Source organism: Melanerpes formicivorus, unplaced genomic scaffold (assembly GCF_026170545.1).
Source record: "Melanerpes formicivorus ecotype bairdi unplaced genomic scaffold, bMelFor1.0.p_v2 SCAF_1, whole genome shotgun sequence".
NCBI classification, from domain to species: Eukaryota; Metazoa; Chordata; class Aves; order Piciformes; family Picidae; genus Melanerpes; species Melanerpes formicivorus.
In genome coordinates, this window is record NW_027142353.1 from 53,135,520 (window position 1) to 53,157,979 (window position 22,460).

Sequence of the window (22,460 nt, forward strand, 5' to 3'; positions counted from 1 at the left end):
TCCTTTCTTAGCAACCAGGTCCAGTCTTCCAGGGAGAGGGAAGTGGAGGGAAGCTTCTGGGCTTTTCTTCTCATTATTTCCAAATCCAGCACTTCCCTATTATCACTCACCTATTATCATCATCACTTCATCCATCTCTTCTTCCTGCCCCATCATGGCATTGCTGTTCCATATAGACTGAGCACCTCCCCTTTTTAAGTGGCCCAGTTTCCAAAGGAATGGAGCAGCTTTGTTATTTACTGTCCCTGAGGAAGCAGTAAACAATACTCAGTACTATTGTATTTAAAAAAATCACTTATTATGATGGCCAAAGCTGGATTCAAGTGCCATGCTATTTTCAACATTATTACCCCATCTTTCTGCATAAGAAATCTTGCAAGAAATTTGTCTGAAAACAGTGTGTGACAAATCTGCTTCAGGCATTGCGATACTGAAAAGAACCCAGGGCATTTTCTGCTGCTACTCCATGATGCCTGAAAGGCCATCAGGAAGCCTAAAGTCCCCACAGCTATTCTAAAACAAACAAACAAACAATCAAAATACAACCAGGATGAAAATCCAGTGATGTTATGTGCATAAATCCACAGCAGACTCGTGCCAGAAGAAGTAATGGGGCACAATGAACACTGCTTTGCAGATCTCTCTGGACAGATGTTTGGAAAATGAGGGAAACATTGTGTTTTGGTATTTTCTTACAGATAGGAAATAAGGACTGATAATTGTGTTGCCTGATGCTTTGAATCTCAAGAATGGTTTTGGTGGTCAGCTGGTGAAGAAAAACACCATCAGTACCTAAGCAAAACCAAGACAGGGCTGCTTCCACTGAAACTTTGTACAGGTTTCCCCTGTGACACCAGATGATTTTCCCCCCAGATAATATACAGCTGGAAATAGTACATGAGGTTAGCTATGCCCTGCCTGGGGTATGGGCACAGTCTCACTCATTGTAATTCAAACTCCTCTGAGTGACAGAGACACTGTCACTGGTCTCAGGGTCTATGTTGGGCTGCTCAGCTCAAGCCTGATCCATGTTTCCCTGGAAGAACAGCAGCAAATCTTCTACTGGCTTTGAAGGACAAGAACAACTTGTCATCTGTCACCACCAGGAAGTCTTCCTGGGAGTACTCCATTTATATTCTTGTATCTTAACTACACTGCATTCTGCTTACTGGTGCTGGTGAAACTCCCTAAAACACTGCTGCTTCTCTTGAAGGTGATGGCAGATGATAAGTCCTTATCTCTGAAAAAGTAATGCAGCTGGCCAGTCCCACCAATTTACTAGGAGTGAAAAGCACTCTTGAACAAACTGGCAAAGCACTTTGCTTTAGCAAAATTTTAAGAGCAGATAAAATTTAACAGCCTTGTGAAACAGAGCGTCATGTGACTTAGACAAAGCCACTCCTGCCCTGCTTCAGCTGCTCACTTTCAGTTCCTTGTTTTAAATTGTTTACATGAGTTGGTATTTAAAATTAAAAAGGGCAAGATAAAAAGAAGGAAACCCACTATTCCAGATTAAAACATTCTCCTGTGCAGAAGAACTCCTTTGTCCACTTCTGCAAATGAAGTGGTATACAGACCAGAGAGAGAAGCACTTTGCTGAGTCATGGTAGTCAGAAATATCCTCAGTCTGCTGATGATCATCCCCACCCAATAAACAGCTTCACAGGGAGGGGGTAGAGTGGCAGGCAGGGCAGCATTGCCATTAGCTATCTTTCAAACTAGTTTTGCAAAGTAAGACAAAGGTGCTAAATTGGAGTTGTAGAATGGCTCAGTAGAAATTCTGTGTTAAGCAATGCTGTCAGACTTACACAAGTTACATCACCTGTCTACAGTGAAGGACTATCACATGTCTCGTACATAAACGTAGTTGAAAGCAGAATAGGAAGGAAAAACAAAGAAACAAACCCCCCAAGCCACCACCACCACCAAAGCAAACAGACAACAAAAAAAGCAACAACAACAACAAACAGGCAACAAAAATGGAATCAAGTAGTTGTATTAAATAAATTTTAAATCCCCAAGAAGCCTAAAAGTGAGCCACAGCAGGTAGCTCCTTGTAGCTTTATTTTGCACTGGATAAAACCCTAACATGCTGTCTGCCTAAGTATCACCCAACCCCAGTGTGAAGGCAGCTGCAAAATTCTCCTCCACTGAAAGCCACCAGAGTGAAAGGCTTTCAATGGAGACATCCAAATCTGAAACATGAAACAGTCAGAGATGAGCGCTGAGGATTTGCACAGACATGAGAATGAGAGGAAAATACTGAAAAGCAAAAGTGCTTAATAATGCACACCATTTGGAAACGGCTGCTGCTATGTGCTGTGCATGATGAGAGGCCAGCCAAGAATGTCAGTTATCAAATTCAGAGAAAATAATTGTATCCTGATGCCTTACACGTGCCTGAGGATTCAAAGAAGTAAAAAATTTAAAGGCAGCTCTTAAGAATGGCTACAAATATCATGACATGGAGACTACAGTCAGTGGTAGTGCCTGTGCTGCAGCTGAGGGGCTCAGAACAAGACCCCATTTTCAGTGATACTGATACAGAATACAGAATTAACCACGTTGGAAAAGCCCTTCAAGAACATCAAGTTTAACCTATCACCCAACACCATCTAATCAACTAAACCATGGCACCAAGCGCCTCATCCAGTCTCTTTTTCAACACTTCCAGGGATGGTGACTCCACCACCTCCCTGGGCAGACAATTCAAAGGGCAAATCAATCTTTCTGGGAAGAACATCTTCCTAACATCCAGCCTAAATCTCCCCTGGTGCAGCTTGAGACTGTGTCCTCTTGTTCTGGTGCTGGTTGCCTGGGAGAAGAGACCAACTCCCACCTGCCTACAAATTCCCTTTCAGGTACTTGTAGACAGCAATGAGGTCTCCCCTGAGCATCCTCTTCTCCAGGCTAAGCAACCCCAGCTTCCTCATCCTCTCCTCATAGGGCTTTTCCTCCAAACCCCTCACCACCTTTGTTGCCCTTCTCTGGACACATTCCAGCAACTCAACATCTTTTCTAAATTGAGGGGCCCAGAACTGGACACAGTACTCAAGGTGTGGCCTAATCAAAGCAGAGTACAGGGGCACAATGACTTCCCTGCTCCTGCTGGCCACACTATTCCTAATGCAGGCCAGGATGCCATTGGCCCTCTTGGCCACCTGGGCACACTGCTGGCTCATATTCAGGCGGCTGTTGATCAGTCCCCCAGGTCCCTCTCTGTTTGGGAGCTTTCCAGCCACTCTGACCCCAGCCTGTAGCTCTGCATGGGATTGCCGTGGCCAAAGTGCAGCACTTGGCACTTGGACTTGTTAAATGCCAATGCTGTCATCTAGCAACCCATTTGCCTGCAACCCTCACATGATCTGTTTTGCTTCTTTACCTTGTGACAAACAAAATGCTGTCACAGGATGAACCAGACTTTGGACCTGGTTTGAGAAGAAGGACAATACTCTCTACAGCTGATCTGAGGCCAGAGCCACCTTTTCTTTTTTTGAAGCACTGTCTGCCTGTGTGTCTCTCTGAGTAGGTCTATATGACAGTCCAAACAAGTCCACTATCTGAAGTAAATGATCAAGGCCACTGAGTCTGTACATCGGGTTGATTCTATGATGAGACATATGACAGGCCAGTATTGTCTCTAAATTTGGGAATGAATGACATGTCACATGTACTACTTGTTTTAAGATAAAAGATACATCAGACAACCTTTGAAGTTTTGATGTGCTTTTGGCAAACATGCCTTTTTGCAATATATGTAACTGAAAAGCAACATTTAAGACTGAAAGGACTTTGGGACTCCCCAGCTATGCCACTTCTCTGTGGTGTACCACACTTGTGAGGAGTCAGAGTCGCTACTTGGTGTTTTAAGATGACAATGCACCAAAAAGAAAGAAGAGAACGGAGGTACTGTCATGTCTGTCCCAGAGCACTCCATGTCAAAACTGAGAAAAAACAGTATCCATAACGCAACAAGCAGCTATCACCAGAGGTCTTCTGTAGTTTGTACCAGAAAACACACCCTGAATTTTACAGCTCTGATGCCACGGCATGTTCCCTCTGTTGTGTACATCAAGGTGGGCAGAGGTCATACCTAACCAGGGTGGCCTTTCTGACCTTTCCTGTAGAGCCAAAGTATGTGCCACAGCAGCTGTTCAGAGGCACAGGCTACCTCACCTTTCCCCTGAAACATGCCACCAGCTATGTCAGACTCTGGGAGAACGAGCTGTATTAACCAGGGATCAGCTGGTACCTAACAGATGTTGCTTTTATCACAGAATCACAGAATGTTAGGGGTTGGAAAGGACCTTTAAAGATCATCTAGTCCAATCCCCCTGCCAGAGCAGGATCACCTATACCAGATCACACAGGAATGCATCCAGATGGGTTTTGAATATCTCCAGAGAGGGAGACTCCACAACCCCCTTGGGCAGCCTGTTCCAGTGTTCCAGTGTTCACCCTCATAGTGAAAAAATTTTAACGCATGTTTACATTGAATTTCCTACGCCTCAATTTCCACCCATGGCCCCTTGTTCTGCCATTGGGCATCACCAAGAAGAGCCTGACTCCATCCTCTCAGCACTTACCCTTTACATATTTGTAAACATTAATGAGGTCACCCCTCAGTCTCCTCTTCTCCAAGCTAGAGCCCCAGCTCCCTCACTGTCTCCTCATAAGAGAGATGTTCCACTCCCCTAATAATTTTTTTTTGGCTCTGTGCTGGACTCTTTCAAGCAGTTCCCTGTTCTTCCTGAACTGAGTGGCCCAGAACTGGACACAATATTCCAGATGTGGCCTCACCAGGGCAGAGAGGGAAGAGAACCTCTCTCAACCTACTAATCACACTTCTAATACATCCCAGAATGGCATTGGCCTTCCTGCCTACAAGAGTACATTGCTGGCTCATGGTCAACCTTCCATCCACTAGGATCCCCAGGTCCTTTGCCTCTTCACTGCTCTCCAACAGGTCAGTCCCCAGCCTACACTGATACACGGGGTTGCTCTTTCCCAGGTGCAAGACTCTACACTTGCCCTTGTGGAATTTCATTCAATTTCTACCTGCCCAGCTCTCCAGCCTGTCTCACTGAATTGCAGCACAACCCTCAGCCACTCCACCCAGTTTATGTGCCCTGCAGACATGTGGGGAATCAAACCCTGTAAATCATGTTAATTGTGAGCGGAAACTGCGAGCATAGTGCAGAAACAACCCCCAGCTTTCTCCTCGGGACAGCGGGGTGTAGTGAAGGATGCTTATGATCAGAATATATTTCTGTATGTGTTAACCCTCCTTTGTCCCCCCCCTCCTTTCTGGAGGCAGCAGGGGGGATCCTGGCGCCACTGAGTCCAGGTAAACAGCCTACCTGGGCGTGGTCTCACCCCTGCAGTACTAGAGGCAGGCTATATGTTTGTTTCCCCGAGTATAGCATATACTCAGGCCACATTTGGTAGCTGGTAGTTCATTGGTTAATGTTTGCGTTGGCAACAGATGCTTATTGGGCCAGTATTCACTGGGGCAAATGGTAAATAGGGGTCGTTTGGCAAATGAGCCCCCCCACCTCGGTGTTGGAGCCTGTGTGTGCGTGCGTGCCAGCCAGTGCTTCGGGAGGCCTCGTGGTCCTTTTGCCACCGTCACCCAGCTGCGTGCGGTGCCGTGGACAGCACTCCGTGGGATCAACCGCTGCGTGATCCATCGTAGGAGAAAACCTGGTAGACCGTGTGAACCAGCGTTGCTGACCTGCCACTACCCCCCCTCTGAGCGAGGAATTTTGTATCCTGGGAGAGAACAGCAGAGCCACGCGGTGCGGCCACGCGGCCAGCACCATTTCCTGCCTCCTTATTACGGCACATCCGTGCCACGTTGTCTGGATTATAAATATTACTGAGGAAAGACTCCACGAAGTTCTCAGCTTGTGAGTAAGCCGAGCCCTTTGTAGAGCTTCGTTTAGGGTAGCGTTTATATTGCTCCGGGTGGAGGGTTGCCGGTCACTGACCAACCCCTCCCCCGCCACTCTCTGACTCAGTTTAGGTTCTAAGTTCTGTGAATCATTTTGGTTTAAATGCCCATACGTAACATTCTGTAAAGATAGTTCCACTAACCGAATATTGATACCTGTGAAGGGCGATTGTAAATACCCCGTTACAGAGTTTGTATATATATAAATAAACTTATTATTTTCGTTGATGGATCTGCCGTGCATTTCTGAGGGCATATCCACGACACGGGGTCGTGCGGATCTCTCCCCTGCCCTGCCCCCGGTCAGGCTGACCCCGCGGGCCCAAGCCGAGCACCAGGCAGCGAGAGCTGCGGCACCAGGTCACTGGCACGGTGTCAGCTGAGGCCGAGGCAACGCCGATAAGAAACAGCCTTATTGCGTAAGGGACCAAAACAAACGCTGTGGCCCAATAAACACCGAGTGCCAGCAGCGCCTGGCACGCTGCTGCTCGGGGGTGAAATCACTAAACAGCTGATTTGTCATGAAGTGCAGCAGCCCCAAGCCACTCCCGGCATGAGTACAAACACCGCGGGGGAGACCCTTCGCCTCGGCCCCTCAGGTGAGCGTTGCCCTACGGCTGCAGAGCGGGCCGCGGCCCCTCGTCTTGCCAGGGCTCCGCAGGGCCAGTCGCTGCTCCGCGGATCCCTGGCTCGGCGCGCAGCAGCAGGCCGCGGGCCCGCCTGCCGCAGCGCCCCGCCCGCCGGCCGCGGGGTATTGAGAGACAGCGGGGTGAGATGGCGGCGCCCCGCTTCGCCCTCCCAGCGGCCGCGGACGGGGGGCGGTGACAGGCCCCGGGGGGCGGGGGACACTTCTCTGATGAGAGACGCGACTGTCCTCCTCGTCCCACTCCTGGGTGTTACGCACCGGCGGCACTGCGTGACCTCTGCCGCGGGCCGGTGCGGGGCGGAGGACAGCGGGCGGGGGGCGTCCTCCGCGGGGCACAGCCGGCCGGCGAAGGCGGCGGGCGGCGGGCAGCGGCGGCGGGAGGGGGCCGGGGCAGGTGCGCTCGGGGCAGGGGGGCTGGTTGTTGGGGTCTGCCAAGCAGGTAGGAACTGTCAGCAGCCGGCGTGGAGCGTTCCGGCAAGTCGGGTGTTCGCCCGTCACCTTGTGAGTAATTGCGTTTTGTTTTCTGGTACCCAGGATTAAACCCCAAACCCAGAAATGAGGAAGGTTATGTTCGTGGAGCCCGTCATTTTTATCTACATATTTGCATCTGCTCTGACAAGACCGCTGGCACAGCAGTTCATCTACCGGCGGCTGTGGGAGGAAGAGTACAACTCCACTTTCATAAGCAACAGCAATGTCACTGACTGTGAGCAGAATAAAAGTAGCCCGGCTTACATCAAGCAGAAGGTAAGAAGGGAAAAAAGAATAACAACGGTAAATAAACTTGCAGCCAGGAGGTGCTGTCTCAGTGTAACTTCCTTTTTATATAACTTTACTTAACCTTTTCTCTATGGAAAAGCAGTAGTTCTGTAACCGGCTGTCACATCACTGCCCTGTTGTGCTGGTGTAGGTAATTAGAATCATAGGATAGTTTCAGCTGGAAAAGATTAAAAGACCTTTGAGATCGAGTCCAACCATTATCTGACTACCAAGTCCAACCATTATCTGACTATTGAGTCTGGTGCTAAACCACATCTCTTAGCACCACATATATGAGTCTTTTGAACACCTCCAAGGATGGGGTTAGAGCCACCTCCCTGGGGAGCGTATTCCAGTGTTTAATAACCCTTTCAGTGAAGAAGTTTCTTCTAATATCCAATCTGAACCTCCCTTGGCACAACTTGAGGTCATTTCCTCTCATCCTGGAGGTAGTGCTTTAAAGACAAAGATTTGTCTCCAGGAAGATGTTGAGATAAACTCATATTTTAGGAGGAATTGAAACTCATCTGAGAGGACTGGGCAGGATTTGGCCTAAGGTGGCACTAGGCTGACATTACAACAGGTACCACTGAAGGCTCCTCATTCCAGTAACAGTTGTGTATGTATTTATGAGCCATCAGTTGTCCCTGTGACTTCTAGCATTCCTTGTAACTGTGTAAAGTTTAACAAATGCCCTGTAACTTTCAGGAATAGGATCTATCTGAGAATAAATTTATCTCAGAGGAATTACAAGAATGAGAATGGAGGAAATTAAATGTTTTTAAAAAAGATTCTTTAAATGGGGAAAAAAAAAAGGGTAAATGATCTTTGCACAATCAAATATAGTCCAGTTGATCATTCAAAGTGCTAGTCTGCTTTGCTGAGATCCAAAGACATCAAGATGAGGGCATCCCATGGTCAGTTACATTTTTATCACTTTTTCAGTATTCAGCATGCCAGATAGCAAGTTGTTGCTATCACACTTCCAGTGTGGTTTTAATGCTACACTTAAGCAGAACTAATTGTAGGCTGCCATCAGAAAAGATGATAATAGTCAGTTTTCCTTTCCCTGTTATTGCTGTCCCCGTTGTTTATCTCACAGTTCTACATTTACAGGTTACAATTTGAATTTGGTCTGGGCACTGATTCAACAGAAAGCTCATCTAATTTTTTGAGGTTTTTTTTTTGAAGCAGTGCATTGCTCTGACCCACTGTGGCCACATGATTGCTGTATCTACTATGAGTATGGCAAAGGGAACACGCTTCCAGAGGAGGTACAACAGAACCAGCCTTGGCACCAACAAGTAGCAGTTACGTTGAATTAAGCATAATGTGAAACAACTGTAGGGTCAGAATAGTAGGTTACTCTGACTGTAAATTCCACAGAAGCTGGAGTTAGGGAAACAAAGCTCAACATGAGCTCTCAGTGTGCACTTGCAGCCCACAAAGCCAATCAGATCCTGGGTTGCATCAGGAGAAGTGTGGCCAGCAGGTCGAGGGAGGTGATCCTCCCCCTCTACTCAGCTCTGGTGAGACCCCACCTGGAATACTGCCTCCAGTTCTGGAGCCCCTATTACAAGAGGGATGTGGAGGTGCTGGAACATGTCCAGAGAAGGGCCACAAGGATGATCAGAGGGCTGGAGCACCTCTCCTATGAGGACAGACTGAAGGAGTTGGGGCTGTTCAGTCTGCAGAAGAGAAGGCTCTGAGGTGACCTAATTGTGGCCTTCCAGTATCAGAAGGGGGCCTACAGGAAGGCTGGGGAAGGACTTCTCAGGATGTCAGGTAGTGATAGGACTAGGGGGAATGGAATGAAGCTGGAGGTGGGGAGATTCAGGCTGGATGTGAGGAGGAGGTTCTTCACCATGAGAGTGGTGAAACCCTGGAATGGGTTGTCCAGGGAGGTGGTTGAGGCCCCGTGCCTGGAGGTGTTTAAGAGCAGGCTGGATGAGGCTCTGTCCAGCCTGATCTAGTGTGGGGTGTCCCTGCCCATGGCAGGGGGGTTGGAACTCAATGATCCTTGTGGTCCCTTCCAACCCTGAATGATACTATGATACTATGAAACAGTCACCTGGTATTCCCCTATGCTGTTGAAAGGATGGCGTTTGAAAATTTCTGCTCACGTCTCAGATTTCCATCTCTGATGTGCTGCATATGCACAGGGCTGAACATCTGAGCTTCTCTGCCTCATTTGTCATATATAAAAGAAAGTTTTTAATGGTATGTGGTTCCATTGAAGATGATCAAATAACTAATTCAGGATTTCAAGCGTGGAGTAGGTTCTTCCTCATGTTGAAACTGATCTTAGTGGAAAGAATGCGAAAGTAAAAAGGTCAGCAGAACTGTAGTCCAGCATGCCTTATGGTCTGTCTTATCAGCCAAGTAAAAGTAATGTATGCCACCCACTGAAATTGATTTGGAGATGTTAACCAATTTCCTGAGTAATGCTTGCATGTTACTCCCCAAAACAAACAACAAAACCTTTAGCTCTCTGTTTAGTGCTCTGTAGGGGCATTTTCTCATGTAGAAGGAGCAACTCTTAAGAAAACTGTATGTGGTGTATGCAGTTCTAGTCACAGAGCCCATCAACAATCCTACCTTTCACAAACCTTCCTGCATTTTAGATTGGGTAGAAATCCCCCAAATTCAACCTGATCACCTGTGTTTCAGGATTCAAGACTTCATATTGGTTTTTGCAAGACACTGATGCAGAGTGCTTAATCTCAGCTGTATCATAGTGTCTCTGTTGTGGCGAGACCAATCATTACAGGATTTTTGGCATAAAGGATACACAGTACAATTGATTTGATATTTGAGAAAATGAAGCATTTAAGATGGTAGTTGAATAATGGCCAACAAGTTCATTTGTTCCCTTTCCTTCAACCTTTGTATTCCATCTCTGTTGATGATTGCCAGCTTTTAAACAATTATGCTCTTGTCTGGATGTCTTGCCACATTTTGATACCACTTGTTACTGTAGTGTAAGAATGTAAAGTGCTCAAAACACATTAATTTCAGTCCTGTGTAGGGGCAAAGAATAGATCCAGTAACTCAGTCTCAAGCTCTTTCCTGAGAATATATGAAGTAGGTGTTCTGTGTTTTCCAAGAGCACCCTAAATGACTTATGTTTACAGATGCTGTAAATTTTGCTGTGAACTGTTCCAAATAGGCCCTGTTTGGCCATAAGTTTCAGAAGAACATCTCCCTTAACGGCTAATTTAGTATCAGTCCTTCTGTTCTGAGAATAGAGAGGCTTTATACTAATCTCACCTTAGGCTGAACATGAGCCTGCAGTGTGCCCAGGCAGCCAAGAGGGCCAATGGCATCCTGGCCTGCATCAAGAAAAGTGTGGCCAGCAGGAGCAGGGAGGTCATTCTGCCCCTGCACACTGCACTGGTTAGGCCACACCTTGAGTACTGTGTCCAGTTCTGGGCCCCTCAGTTTAGGAAAGATGTTGACTTGCTGGAATGAGTCCAGAGAAGGGCAACAAAATTTGTGAGGGGTTTGGAACACAAGCCCTATGAGGAGAGGCTGAGGGAGCTGTGATTGCTTAGCCTGGAGAGGAGGAGACTCAGGGGTGACCTTATCACTCTCTACAACTACCTGAAGGGAGGTTATAGACAGGCGGATGATGGTCTCTTCTCCCAGGCAGCCAGTACCAGAAAAGAGGACACAGTCTCAGGCTGCGCCAGGGGAGTTTTAGGTTGGATGTTAGGAAGAAGTTCTATATAGAAAGAGTGATTGCCCATTGGAATGGGCTGCCTGGGGAGGTGGTGGAGTCATCATCATGGGAGGTTTTCAGGAGGAGTCTTGATGGGGTGCTTGGTGACATGGGTTAGCTGTTTGGGTGGGTTGGATTGGTTGATGGGTTGGAAGCGATGATCTTGAAGGTCTCTTCCAACCTGGTTTGGTTTATTATTATTATTAAAGTGTGAAAGGAAATTGAAAACAAAAATCATTTGGAGCCTTCCAAAAAAGTCAAATGTAGTTCAAAAAGCATAGTCTTTCAATTTGAAGGAGATAAGTTGTTTTGTAATAAGAAGAGCCAGAAGGTAATTTGAATGCAACATTTGAAGCATTCTAGTCCCTGGCTTGGATAATGTTTGGGGGTTTTTAGCTCGGAAAGAGATGTGTTGTTAATAATGAAGCATTATTTATCCTCCAGTTTCATCTGTTATCCTCATACAGTACTGTATGTACTATTCAACCCATACATTTTCCTTTGCTCAGTAATAATTTTAAATTTTATAAGCCTGTCAGGTTATCCTGTCCTGTACATTGGTGAGTCTCAGATGCTGCACTTCTTAATCCTCCTTTCTCAATCCTTCTATAAGCAAATTGCTTCCTTATTTTCCTTCTTTCGATTTTGCAACCTGCACTTCTAAAAACTATTTCTGTCCACCATGAGTATTTTTTCAGAGTAGTATGAATTTACAGGTTGAAAAACTGGACCTTTCTCTTCAAATTTATGTAGTTCCATGGATTACTTAATAGCATTACATGGGTTTAAAGCAGCTGAGGGTATGACCCATTGTTTTCCATGTTCCTTTCCACTGACTTTATTAAAACATAAAGTAGGGAGTTGAGGGAGTTGGAATAGAATGGAATAGAATAGAATAGAATAGAATAGAATAGAATAGAATAGAATAGAATAGAATAGAATAGAATAGAATAGAATTAACCAGGTTGGAAGAGACCTTTGAGATCATCAAGTCCAACCTATCATCCAACACTATCTAATCAACTAAAACATGGCACCAAGCATCCCATCAAGTCTCTTCCTAAACACCTCCAGTGATGGTGACTCCACCACCTCCCTGGGCAGCCCATTCCAATGGCCAATCACTCTTTCTATGAAGAACTTCTTCCTAACATCCAGCCTAAACCTCCCCTGGTGCAGCTTGAGACTGTATCCTCATGTCCTGGTTGCGTGGGAGAAGAGACCAACCAGAGTTGAGTGCCTTGCACTCCAAATGGAATTTTCCTGTACTTCTGTCTGTTAGTCTTCTTGTCAGTACACAGCAAGTTATGTTAGCGAGGTTATGGTCATTTGTGGTATCTCGATATGTAGGCATGTTCTTTATGTTGCATAGTTAATTCCAAAATGTACAGTCTTTGTTGTTTCATTCCTTTGTTCCTTCATTATGGCTTGGCAACAATATTTGTATTGTGTTGAGATGCATAATAACATTTAGTATTACTTCTAATGTAGTAGCATTTCTTTGTTGCTCATGTCTTTGAACATGGTGATTCTAGTAAAGAAGCAATACTTACAATTACCTAGAGTTCTCTTTGTCAGCAGCGGAGGAGCTAAGGATCAGAGTATCATTTTCCACCTCAGCTTGTTCAGTCTTCCAAAGTTTTGACCCTTCCAGGGTGACAAAAGTGGTGTCTTGGTGGACAGGACATAATTAATCCTAAAGTAGTCAGACACCTTAAGAAAAGGGAGTAAAACACTCCAGAGTGCTGGGGATCTTGACTGCTTTCCTTGAGGGCCTCAGGATCACTTGAATTTTCCTCTTGCAATAAATCCTGCTTTTTTGCAGAGCAAGGAAGAGACTGAACTAGAAATTGATAGTCTTTGCCAGTAAATACAAATATGAAGTTAATAAAGCGTTCAGCAGCTTTTTAATTGCTCAAAGTACATTCCTGGAAATTCTAGGGGGTTTTCGTCTTTTGGATGCTACTCACTTAAAATTATGTTAGCTACAGAGGCAACAGCTGAGCTGAAACACGGAATATAGATGACTTGAGTACAGGCTGAGAATGGCTTGGGAAATTACAGAATCACAGAAACATTCAGGTTGGAAAAGACCTTCAGGATCACCAAGTCCAACTGATAACCCTACTCTACAAGGTTCACTCCTAACCCATATCTGCAAGCACCACATCCAAACCACCTTTAAACACATCCAGGATCGGTGACTCAACCACCTCCCTGGGCAGCACATTCCAATGCCTGACCACTCTTTCTGTGAAAAACTTCTTCCTAATGTCCAGTCTAAACCTACCCAGTCATAGCTGGAGGCCATTCCCTTTTGTTCTACCACTAATTACCTGTGAGAAGAGACCAGCACCAACCTCTCTACAACATCCTTTCAGGTAGTTGTAGACAGCAATGAGGTCTCCCCTCAGCCCCCTCTTTTCCAAACTAAACTGCCCCAGTTCGTTCAGTTGCTCTTAATAAGATTTATTCTCCAGGCCCTTCACCAGCTTCTTTTCCCTCTGCACTCATGCCAGCACCTCAACATCTCTCTTGTATTGAGGTGCCCAAAACTGGACACAATAAACTTACATGGCTATGTCTGCTACTGACTGAAGAGTGCAACCCTTGCTCAGGTCAGTGTGATACCTCAGGAAACTTGAAAACTGGCAAAGTAACTTTACTTTGTCTGAAAGTCTGTGTTACAGAGTATAAAGGGTTTGTGTGATTGAAGTTCCTTCCTTTTTTCCTGCTGCTTTTCTGTCTGATCAGGCAGTTGCCCTTGAAAAGGCTGTTGTGGCTGCTGCCTAAGCCTGCATTGATGCATTAAAAGAGAGATCTGAATTAGCTTGCTGAGTGTCATGTATCAGCTGTCTGCATTACAAGATTTTCTTTTTTTTCCTTCTTCAGTTCTTCTTTTTTCCCCCAGCCATTCATGTTCTGTTAACTGGTGGGTTTTCAGCATTTCTGTTAAGAAAGACCTCAGAAATTTTTCCCCTAGTGGGTATTTATGATTTATTGTCATAGCGTTAGCTGCTGTTCCTCATCTGAGTGCGTGCTGTAGCATATCTATAGAGACATCACTCACTTGGACAGTTTCTGAACTCAGAGCTTTCCAGTGGTTTTAAGAGCAGTTAATTCACACATCTGTGAGCTGGTGTAATTTTTAATGCTGTGTTTCACATTTGTGGGTTTTATTATGAACATTGTAGGCTGGGATCCTTAGCTGTTTACTTGCACAATGTGCTAGTCAGTGAATTGTTTCTCATAACCCCCTTAGCAGGATTATTTGGGGGGAAATAATTATCTCCTGTGAGTAGGAAACATGGGCTGTGTTTCTCAGTCAGAGACTCTTTTACTGCTGATTTCTGAAACATAAAAATAGGCCCAGTGTCCTTTTGCCATACCCTGTACTGAAGGAGATACAGTGTAAGCACCAGCTCTTGTAAAAAGACAGTCCAAACAAATTGTCGTCTTGTCTCCATTGAAACCTCTCTGTCAAGAGTACTCATAAAATTGTATCTTAAGAAGTAAGTTCTGGCTTAAAATGTAGGGTGATATTGGAAGTATAATGGCAAAAGCAGGAGTCTTTGAATATGCAGTTCCTTTGTATTTACTAGTGATTACTTAATATAGTAGATTCTTATAAACATATGATAATGTATTTTATTGCAGCAAAATATAATGTCAGTCTGGAGAAAAGAAGGTTCTGAGGTGACCTTACTGTGGCCATCCAGTATCTGATGGGGGCCTACAAGAAGGCTGGGGAGGGCCTTCTTAGGATATCAGGTAGCAATAGGACTAGGGGGAATGGAATGAAGCTGGAGGTGGGGAGATTCAGAGTGGATGTGAGGAAGAAGTTCTTCACCGTGAGAGTGGTGATGCCCTGGAATGGGTTGTCCAGGGTTGAGGCCCCTGGAGGTGTTTATGACCAGGCTGGATGAGGCTCTGGCCAGCCTGATCTAGTGTGAGGTGTCCCTGCCCATGGCAGGGGGTTTGGAACTGCATGATCCTTGTGGTCCTTTCCAACCCTGACTGATTCTCTGATTCTATAATCATATAAAATTACATTGTATGTATTATCTTTTGTAATAATACAATTTATAACCTATAAATGTGTACCATACATTGCATGCTAATCATTATGTAAGTGTAATACTCTTATGTGCAGATTTTAAAGCTTTTTTACAATGTCATGTAGTATTTACAATTATTTTTTGTTTCTGCTTGCAGGAAGTTCAAGGAAAAGCCTCTGTTTTAACTATGCAGTTGGACTTAACTGGAGCAGTTCCCAGCCTTATAGTTGCCTTTGTCATTGTAGCCAATGGAGATCGCCAGGGGCGCAAAAGGTCTCTTGTGTTACCATCAGTGGGAGCCTTGATTGCTGATACTTGTCTCACTGTAATATCATATTTTTCATTGTCACTCTCTGTCCTGTTTGCTGTTGCGTTTGTAACTGGACTATTTGGGAGTATGGCAACTTTCCTTGGCGGAGGCTTTGCTTTTATAGCAGATCTGTGTCATGATGAGAAGCAGAAAACAACGCGAATAGCTGTGGTGGATTTGATCTTTGGAGTTGTATCTGGATTGGCAGGACTGTCATCTGGCTACTTTCTAAGAGGAATAGGCTTCACGTGGACATTTGTCACATCATCTCTGCTTCATGTCATTAATATTATATATATTGTATTTTTTCTGGGAGATACAGTAGGCGCATCTGAATTCCAGCACGAGGCACCGGCATCCTTTCAAGAACTTCTCAGAGAAACATTTTCTGGAGTGTACCTGCTTTTTAAAACTGCCCCTTATAAAAAAAGGATTTTAATAATTATGTTACTTCTTGCCTTTATGAGTTACCTCTTTGCGGTGACTGGGGGGAGTTCACTTTTTATACTGTATGAACTGGACGAGCCACTCTGCTGGAATGAAGTGTACATTGGATATGGAGCTGCTGCGTCCACTTCAATTTTCCTGACCAGTTTTATAGGAGTGTACTTATTTTCTAAATGTCTCAAAGACATTTATATCATCTTTATTGGGATATTTTCTTACATTGGAGGAATAGTCATGGCTGCCTTTGCCAAAACTACTCTGCTCATGTTTTTAGGTGAGTTGGGAATCAGTTGTTCCCTGGTCAACAATGAGAATACTGCTGTATTATGTGTAGTGAATGCAGGATATCAGGCAGTGATAGGACTAGGGGGAATGGAATGAAGCTGGAGGTGGGGAGATTCAGGCTGGATGTGAGGAGGAAGTTCTTCACCATGAGTGGTGAAGCCCTGGAATGGGTTGTCCAGGGAGGTGGTTGGGGCACCGTCCCTGGAGATGTTTAAGACCAGGCTGGATGAGGCTCTGTCCAGCCTGATCTAGTGTGGGGTGTCCCGGCCTATGGCAGGGGGGTTGGAACTAGATGATCCTTGTGGTCCCTTCCAACCCTGACTGATACTATGATACTACTATGATAGTTGCTAGATGTACCAGCTTGAAAGGGTCTTAGGTAAAATATGCAAGGTTGTTCAGACTGATTTAATGTTTAATTAAAAGATGAAGTCTGTGGAGAGAGAATGGAACTACTTGCTTAGGTTTTGGGTTTCGTGCCATGCAGATATGTTTGATTTATTAATTTCCCTATGCTTAGATAACTGTGTCTCAGTGCATGTCTACTTTGACTTTTCTATTGCCTGGGGAACTGAGTTTTCAAAAGAATATGGCTAATTAATTTGCAAAGTATTTATAAAATCTTGGGATTATTATTAGTTCAATGTCTGAGGATTGATTCTTTGCTTTACAGTAAGATTGCCATCTTTGCTCTGCTTTATGCCTCTTCCGGTTCTCCGATCCATGCTGTCAAAAGTGGTTCTCGCTGGTGAGCAGGGTGAGTAGAATTTGATTTGAAACAATACAATAATACAGAATTTCAGATAGTTGCTGGTATTTTAGGTCCACTTTTCTTTCCAGATCCATCTAATATGACCCTGTGCCCTGCTATTAATGGCTTTTTCACTTAATATAAACAAGATTGTGTTTAAACACTACTCCAAGTTTCGACCTTCAAAGGAGTTACTGTGCCAGAAATAAAGACCATGGGGAACTTGAAAGCAGAGGAATGCTTGGGGTTTATACAGATGTGATTTCACATGTGCTTCTACATTCAGAAGATTTTGACATGCAGAGAAAGATACATTTTGATTATTTAGTCTGTCACACTTAGTAATTTAGAAAGGTAAGCAGTAGGTGGCAAACCCTCAGAGCACTTGTAAATACTTGGACCTGTGTACCTGTCTTCAGGGTGCCTGCAGCTACTTAAAACATGTCCTGAAAAATACAATGTATTGCTTCTCAAGGTCCTTTCCTTTTCAAGCACAGGAAAGGGCATGTTAGGCCTCAGAAGGTGGTTCTAGTATGCCAGATTTTGTTTTGAGGAGCATGTACTTTCTAGAAGCATTTTCCTGAGTTTGGTTTAATCTTTTTAATGTATTGTTATACAGTAAAACAAAGATCTCTTTGTACTTAACTATGTTAACATATACCTCTGGGTTTGCAATTTCTTGGCATTCTTCAGGGCTTTGACTACCTAAGGAGTTTGATGCAGGAATCAGGTTCCATAGCAAAGACATGTGATATTTGGGTGCTTTTTACTTGCATATTCAATAAAAAACTGTACATAGATCATTCAGAAAACCTGTTTTGTTTGTAATTTGTCCATTTGTTTTTGGCAGGTGCTGTGTTTGCTTGCGTTGCCTGTTTAGAAGTTGTGACCGGCACTGTTGCCCTTTTAGTTTTTAACACTATCTATGCAGCTACTGTTGCATGGTTTTCAGGCTTCAGCTTCCTCCTATCAGCAGGCCTTTGTCTAATTCCACTGGCTGTCCTATGGTAAGTACAGATCAGGGAAGTGCTTCTGACTGCTCTTACCAGTAATTTTTGGTTTAACATGAGTTGAAGCTGATTGTTTAGTGCAGTAGTTTTCAAACTTAAGTTATTTTCTAATGTGCTCTAGTATCACACTTTTTCTCTCTTCAACACCTACTCCCCTACACCTTTGCTGCAGATTTTCCATCATCAGTTCCATTATGGCTCTGATGCAGTACCTCTCCTGAGCTCCATGCTGTGAACTTGTCACCTAATTCCCCCAAACTGAATTCTACTCTAAATGTACTACTACTGGGATAGCTACCCTTGACTGCATATACATGCCTTCCCTTGGTTTGGCACCTCTACACAGTCATTCTTACAGGAAAGTCTTCTATGAGGAACAAATATCACTTGAAAAGTGTGAGCTTAGTTTCACTATCTGAGCTCTTCTAGATGCTAATGAGGGTAAGAAACATGACACAGTGAATTTGTTGGAAAGTCTGTCCTGGTCTTTGGTCATGGGTACCTTTTGTGACCCAGTGCCATTAAAATCTGTAAAAGATCTACACTAGCTTTAAGGCCCATATGGATAAGCCTCTAGACAGGTTGAAAACACATGCCTCTGTAAGTATTTGCATCTAATCATATCTAATGACCATCAAGTAATACTGACAGTGAGATATTCATGAGTATTCACAAAAGCAAAATTCACTTTACATTATTTCTAATATAAATTATGTCTTTGGGGCATGCTGGAGCATAGCTCTAAGTGGCAGAAGGATCCTTTTTCATTAGACAGGTTAATATTCAGGAAGAAAAATATGTTTTTCTTAAGAGTGTGACACTCATGCTGGAGACTCGTATCTTTTCCCCTAAAGCTTGGACTTTATCTCAACCACCTTTTCAGTTCTACAAGAGCTTCATTTAAGAATTTTAAATAGGCAGTGATAAGGCTGTATTTTTAGAGCATTTCATATAATTTCAAGTCTCTGTCTGCCTCACTACAGTGTTCAACAGTCTATTCCGAGAAGCTGCGCTAATGGTAACTTAAGAGTAAGGTAGTGATGGGTCCCAGACCTGAGGGAATTGAAGCGAAGGGATTGTGTGTGTGTAGGACACTTTTCAGTAAAATAATGAAAAAATCAAGGAATTCAGTTATATTAACAAAGTAAATACTTGCTTTATTATTTTGTTTAGTTCAGTACTGTAGAGAAAGTTTATGTTAAAAAAGCACTCTCTTCTGTGCAAAAAGGTAAACGGGTATTTATCAGCAGTCTATCCTGCACTCAGGACTGTCGTCTATTATCACCATACATTTTTAAGTTATTTTGGTTTTCCTTCTGTCACCAGTGTCTCAGATATCCCACCCTTTGAATAACCTTTCTCTAAAACCTTTCTTTTTGAGAGCGTCATGCAGTGGTGCTGTTTGAGAACAGAAATTGTAGTTGGTCCAGTAGTAATAAATCAGGCATAGTAGTTTAATACTTACCAAAGACAGCAGTAGTGGTTTTGACTTGTGCAATAAGGGCAAGTACTGACATTGCTTTTGTTTACTAAGATATATCAACAGCTTTGTGCCATGAAAGATATCTGTAACAGTGCTATTGGATGCTTTTGCTGGTGCTGAAACAGCATGCTATATTTAACTGTCTCAGCTAAAGATATGTCTTATCTGTGTCCTTACAGCTGGCTTCTGTGCACAAGCTGGCATGGGGAAGACTTGGCTCTGCTTACACCTGAAGAAGTATCCAGCATAGACAGTGTTGATAGTTGAACAAAGGATTCACCCACCTGGGTTTTCTAATCTGACATGTAGTGGCAGAGCCCATGACGTCATACAGAGACCATAAAGATAACACAACAGTTGCAGATGCAATCTCAAAGCAGCTCTGCAGCAGTAAGCACTAAACTGGTAGCAAGCACTCTCTTCAGTCTTTTTGTAGCACTTGAATAAAGCTAGCTCTTAACTATGCAAATAGGCTGACAGTGGAGATTTTAATGCTGCTTTCAGCATGGAGAAAAAAAAAATGCATTAGGATGATACTCTCTATTTACCCTTTCTCAAGTTTGAGATTGTCAGCAGGGGAGTGTGACACACTCTTGTATCATTCTAAGTGAGGTGACAGAGATAAGCTTCTCAACTCAGAGGGTGCTGGCAGTACTGATGAAGCCAGTGGAGCTCTTGCCAGCTGAGGATGCAGTCCACTGTGTAGGCCTGTCTTAATGGTAAAGCCCCAAAATCTGTCTAAAATTACCAAACTAAATCTGTCTAAAATTACCAAACTAAAGTTTGGGTTTTTTTTCAGAAAGCAACCAAAGTGTAGGCAATGCTTGCACCTGCTGTAAGCAGACTGCTCTGCAGTTAGCACAGACTGTGCAAGTTTAATGTGCGATGTGTGGCCCTGCCTGTGACTTAGTTCTTAAAATGGATTTTCACACGGAGCTGTCATAGTTAGAAAATACCCAGCTTGCAGAGTGTGAAGTGAGGCCCAGGCCTACGTTCTGCAGAGGCTACACCTCACATTTATTTTTACCATTTTCCATGCATTGGAGAGTGCACACCGGCACCTCTGTGTTTTGCCCTATAGGTATCTCTTGTTTTCAGGTTATGTTGGCTGTACTTAGCCTGAATGTTTCTTCCAGAGCAAGGCTGCAATAGCATTTCTTTTCAGTGGATCTTTGATTATTGTTTTAACAACCCTGAAATGAGGTGACTGAATCTGCATAATGGATCTAAACAGCTTGCAGTGAATGCAGCACAAGGTATGAGCAACTTGAACAGTATTTCTCATCTTCAAAGCACTTTGTAAATGCCATTAAGAACTTCCTTCTATAAGGGATACTACCCTTCCTGTTGCAGAAAGGGAGCCATTAACAGAGCGGACAAGTGACTTGCCCAGGGCCACAGTGCAAACTGCTGAGACTGCCAAACCTAGGAGGCAGTTTCTGCATGAACTTTCCACCTTTTTGCTTGAGATAATGAAGCAGAAATTATTTACAGTGCTGTCTTCTGGAATGCACAGCAGAAGTGTGAATATATCATCATGTTAAGGACAGCTCCCATGTGTTTTTTTCAGAGAGTTTGACAGTCTATATTGTTCTCGTCCCTGAAAGTACAGGTAGGTGGTATGTGACTGTCTTCCCCCAAAACAGAGATGCAGAGAAACCAAAACAATGTGAAGTGGGTCACATTTACAGAAGGAAAACTGTAGGAAAGCAGATGGATGGGAATTGACTTCACATGCACATAATATATGCTGTATGGTCAATGCTTTGCTTACAGCCATTAATATCCATCCTGTGAACAGAGTACTTCTGCACAACTTCTTAGTGGTTCTCCACCAAAAAAAAAATATCAGTTCCACATCATGATGACACTGTTGTAGATCTCCTCATTGTTTGAATGGCAACATTGTCTCCAAGCTATGTGGTCAGAAGCAGTTTGGAAGAAGGTTGAAATAAAAGTGAGTTTACTCTATCTTGGTGACCACGCTGCCTGCACTGGTGAAAACAGAACTGTTTATCTAGGACAGGGGGAATGAATAATTGCACAGCTAACACTTAGAGCCAGGTCTTATGCTTCTTAGCATTTCCTGAACTACCAAGGGTGATGTTGGCAATTAAAGATTGTTAGCTTTTCCTAGCTAGCTTAGGTACTAGCCAGTAAATAAAACTGCTTCATTCCTCTCTTGAGGTGCCCAAGATGCTGCAAACTGGTTGGAGAGCTAAGGTTTTACAAGAATCAGTGGGTCCAAAACATAATGGGCACTGGTAGAGAGATTAAGAAAACACTGATGGAAAGGATTTCTGCACAAAGATGGCATTGTCTCCCTTGCCTCTTCATTATGCAGTTATGTAAGGCTTTATGAAATTAACTGTTTCACCCAAAACTGCCTGAAAAAAGCAAAGCAAATTAAGAAGGCATGTGTGCCTTCACTTCCCCTTCAATGCACATCTCTGCTAGCACTCAGAAGGCAACAGCAAAGCAAGCCAGTCAGTCCAAATGAGAACAAGGACATACACTTCAGGAATGGCTTTGTTATGGTTTGATTTTGCTGTATGAAGTACTTACTGTTTGCAAAATATTTCTAGTAGACACAGCATTTAAGAAGAGCTGTAAGTTTAGGTCAGAACACATGAAGCATATGGACTGTTTTTAAAGTGCCTAGTGTGGTGCAAGCTGAGGAAACCAGGTACTAATGTGCTTCAGGTTACTGAATCAAAATCTTCCAAGTTTATAATACTTGCTATATTTGTACATAAATGCAAATTATTTTGACAAACTAATAATGAAGTTTGTTTTGTTAAAACTCTGTATTTGTCGTTCTTGCTTTGGTTTTCTTTTTGATAAATGGCCAGTGGGGTGACTGGTGGAAGAATGTTTACAGAAACAGCAATAACAGCAGCACTATGGTATCACCTACTTTTTGTGGTCATAACAAAGAGCAGTGCAAGAAGATTTTTTTTTTTCCTTCTCCTTCCTGCACTTGGGGAGAGGAAAAGATGTTGCATATAACATCACTATCAAGAGGAGGCAGAGAACT

At 43.8% G+C, this 22,460-nt stretch overlaps 1 protein-coding gene across 4 annotated transcripts; it reads left to right on the top strand.

The window, feature by feature from the left end:
• The first annotated feature begins 6,392 nt into the window (after positions 1-6,392).
• SLC46A3 (solute carrier family 46 member 3) lies at positions 6,393-22,231 on the top strand. 4 transcript variants are annotated; one of them, XR_010987944.1, is made up of 7 exons: positions 6,393-6,552; positions 7,134-7,346; positions 15,295-16,168; positions 16,853-16,936; positions 17,781-17,937; positions 19,603-20,679; positions 20,777-22,231. XR_010987944.1 is itself a non-coding variant. In XM_068143329.1 (6 exons), exons 2-6 carry the CDS (start codon positions 7,155-7,157, stop codon positions 19,688-19,690), a joined length of 1,395 nt encoding a protein of 464 aa, XP_067999430.1. In that variant the 5' UTR covers positions 6,393-6,552; positions 7,134-7,154; the 3' UTR covers positions 19,691-22,231. The 4 variants fall into 4 exon arrangements, 3 of the variants coding, with proteins under 3 accessions (XP_067999430.1, XP_067999450.1, XP_067999441.1); XM_068143329.1 differs by having other exon boundaries at positions 19,603-22,231; XM_068143349.1 differs by lacking the exon at positions 6,393-6,552 and adding an exon at positions 6,698-6,889 and having other exon boundaries at positions 19,603-22,231.
• Positions 22,232-22,460: the final 229 nt, after the last annotated feature.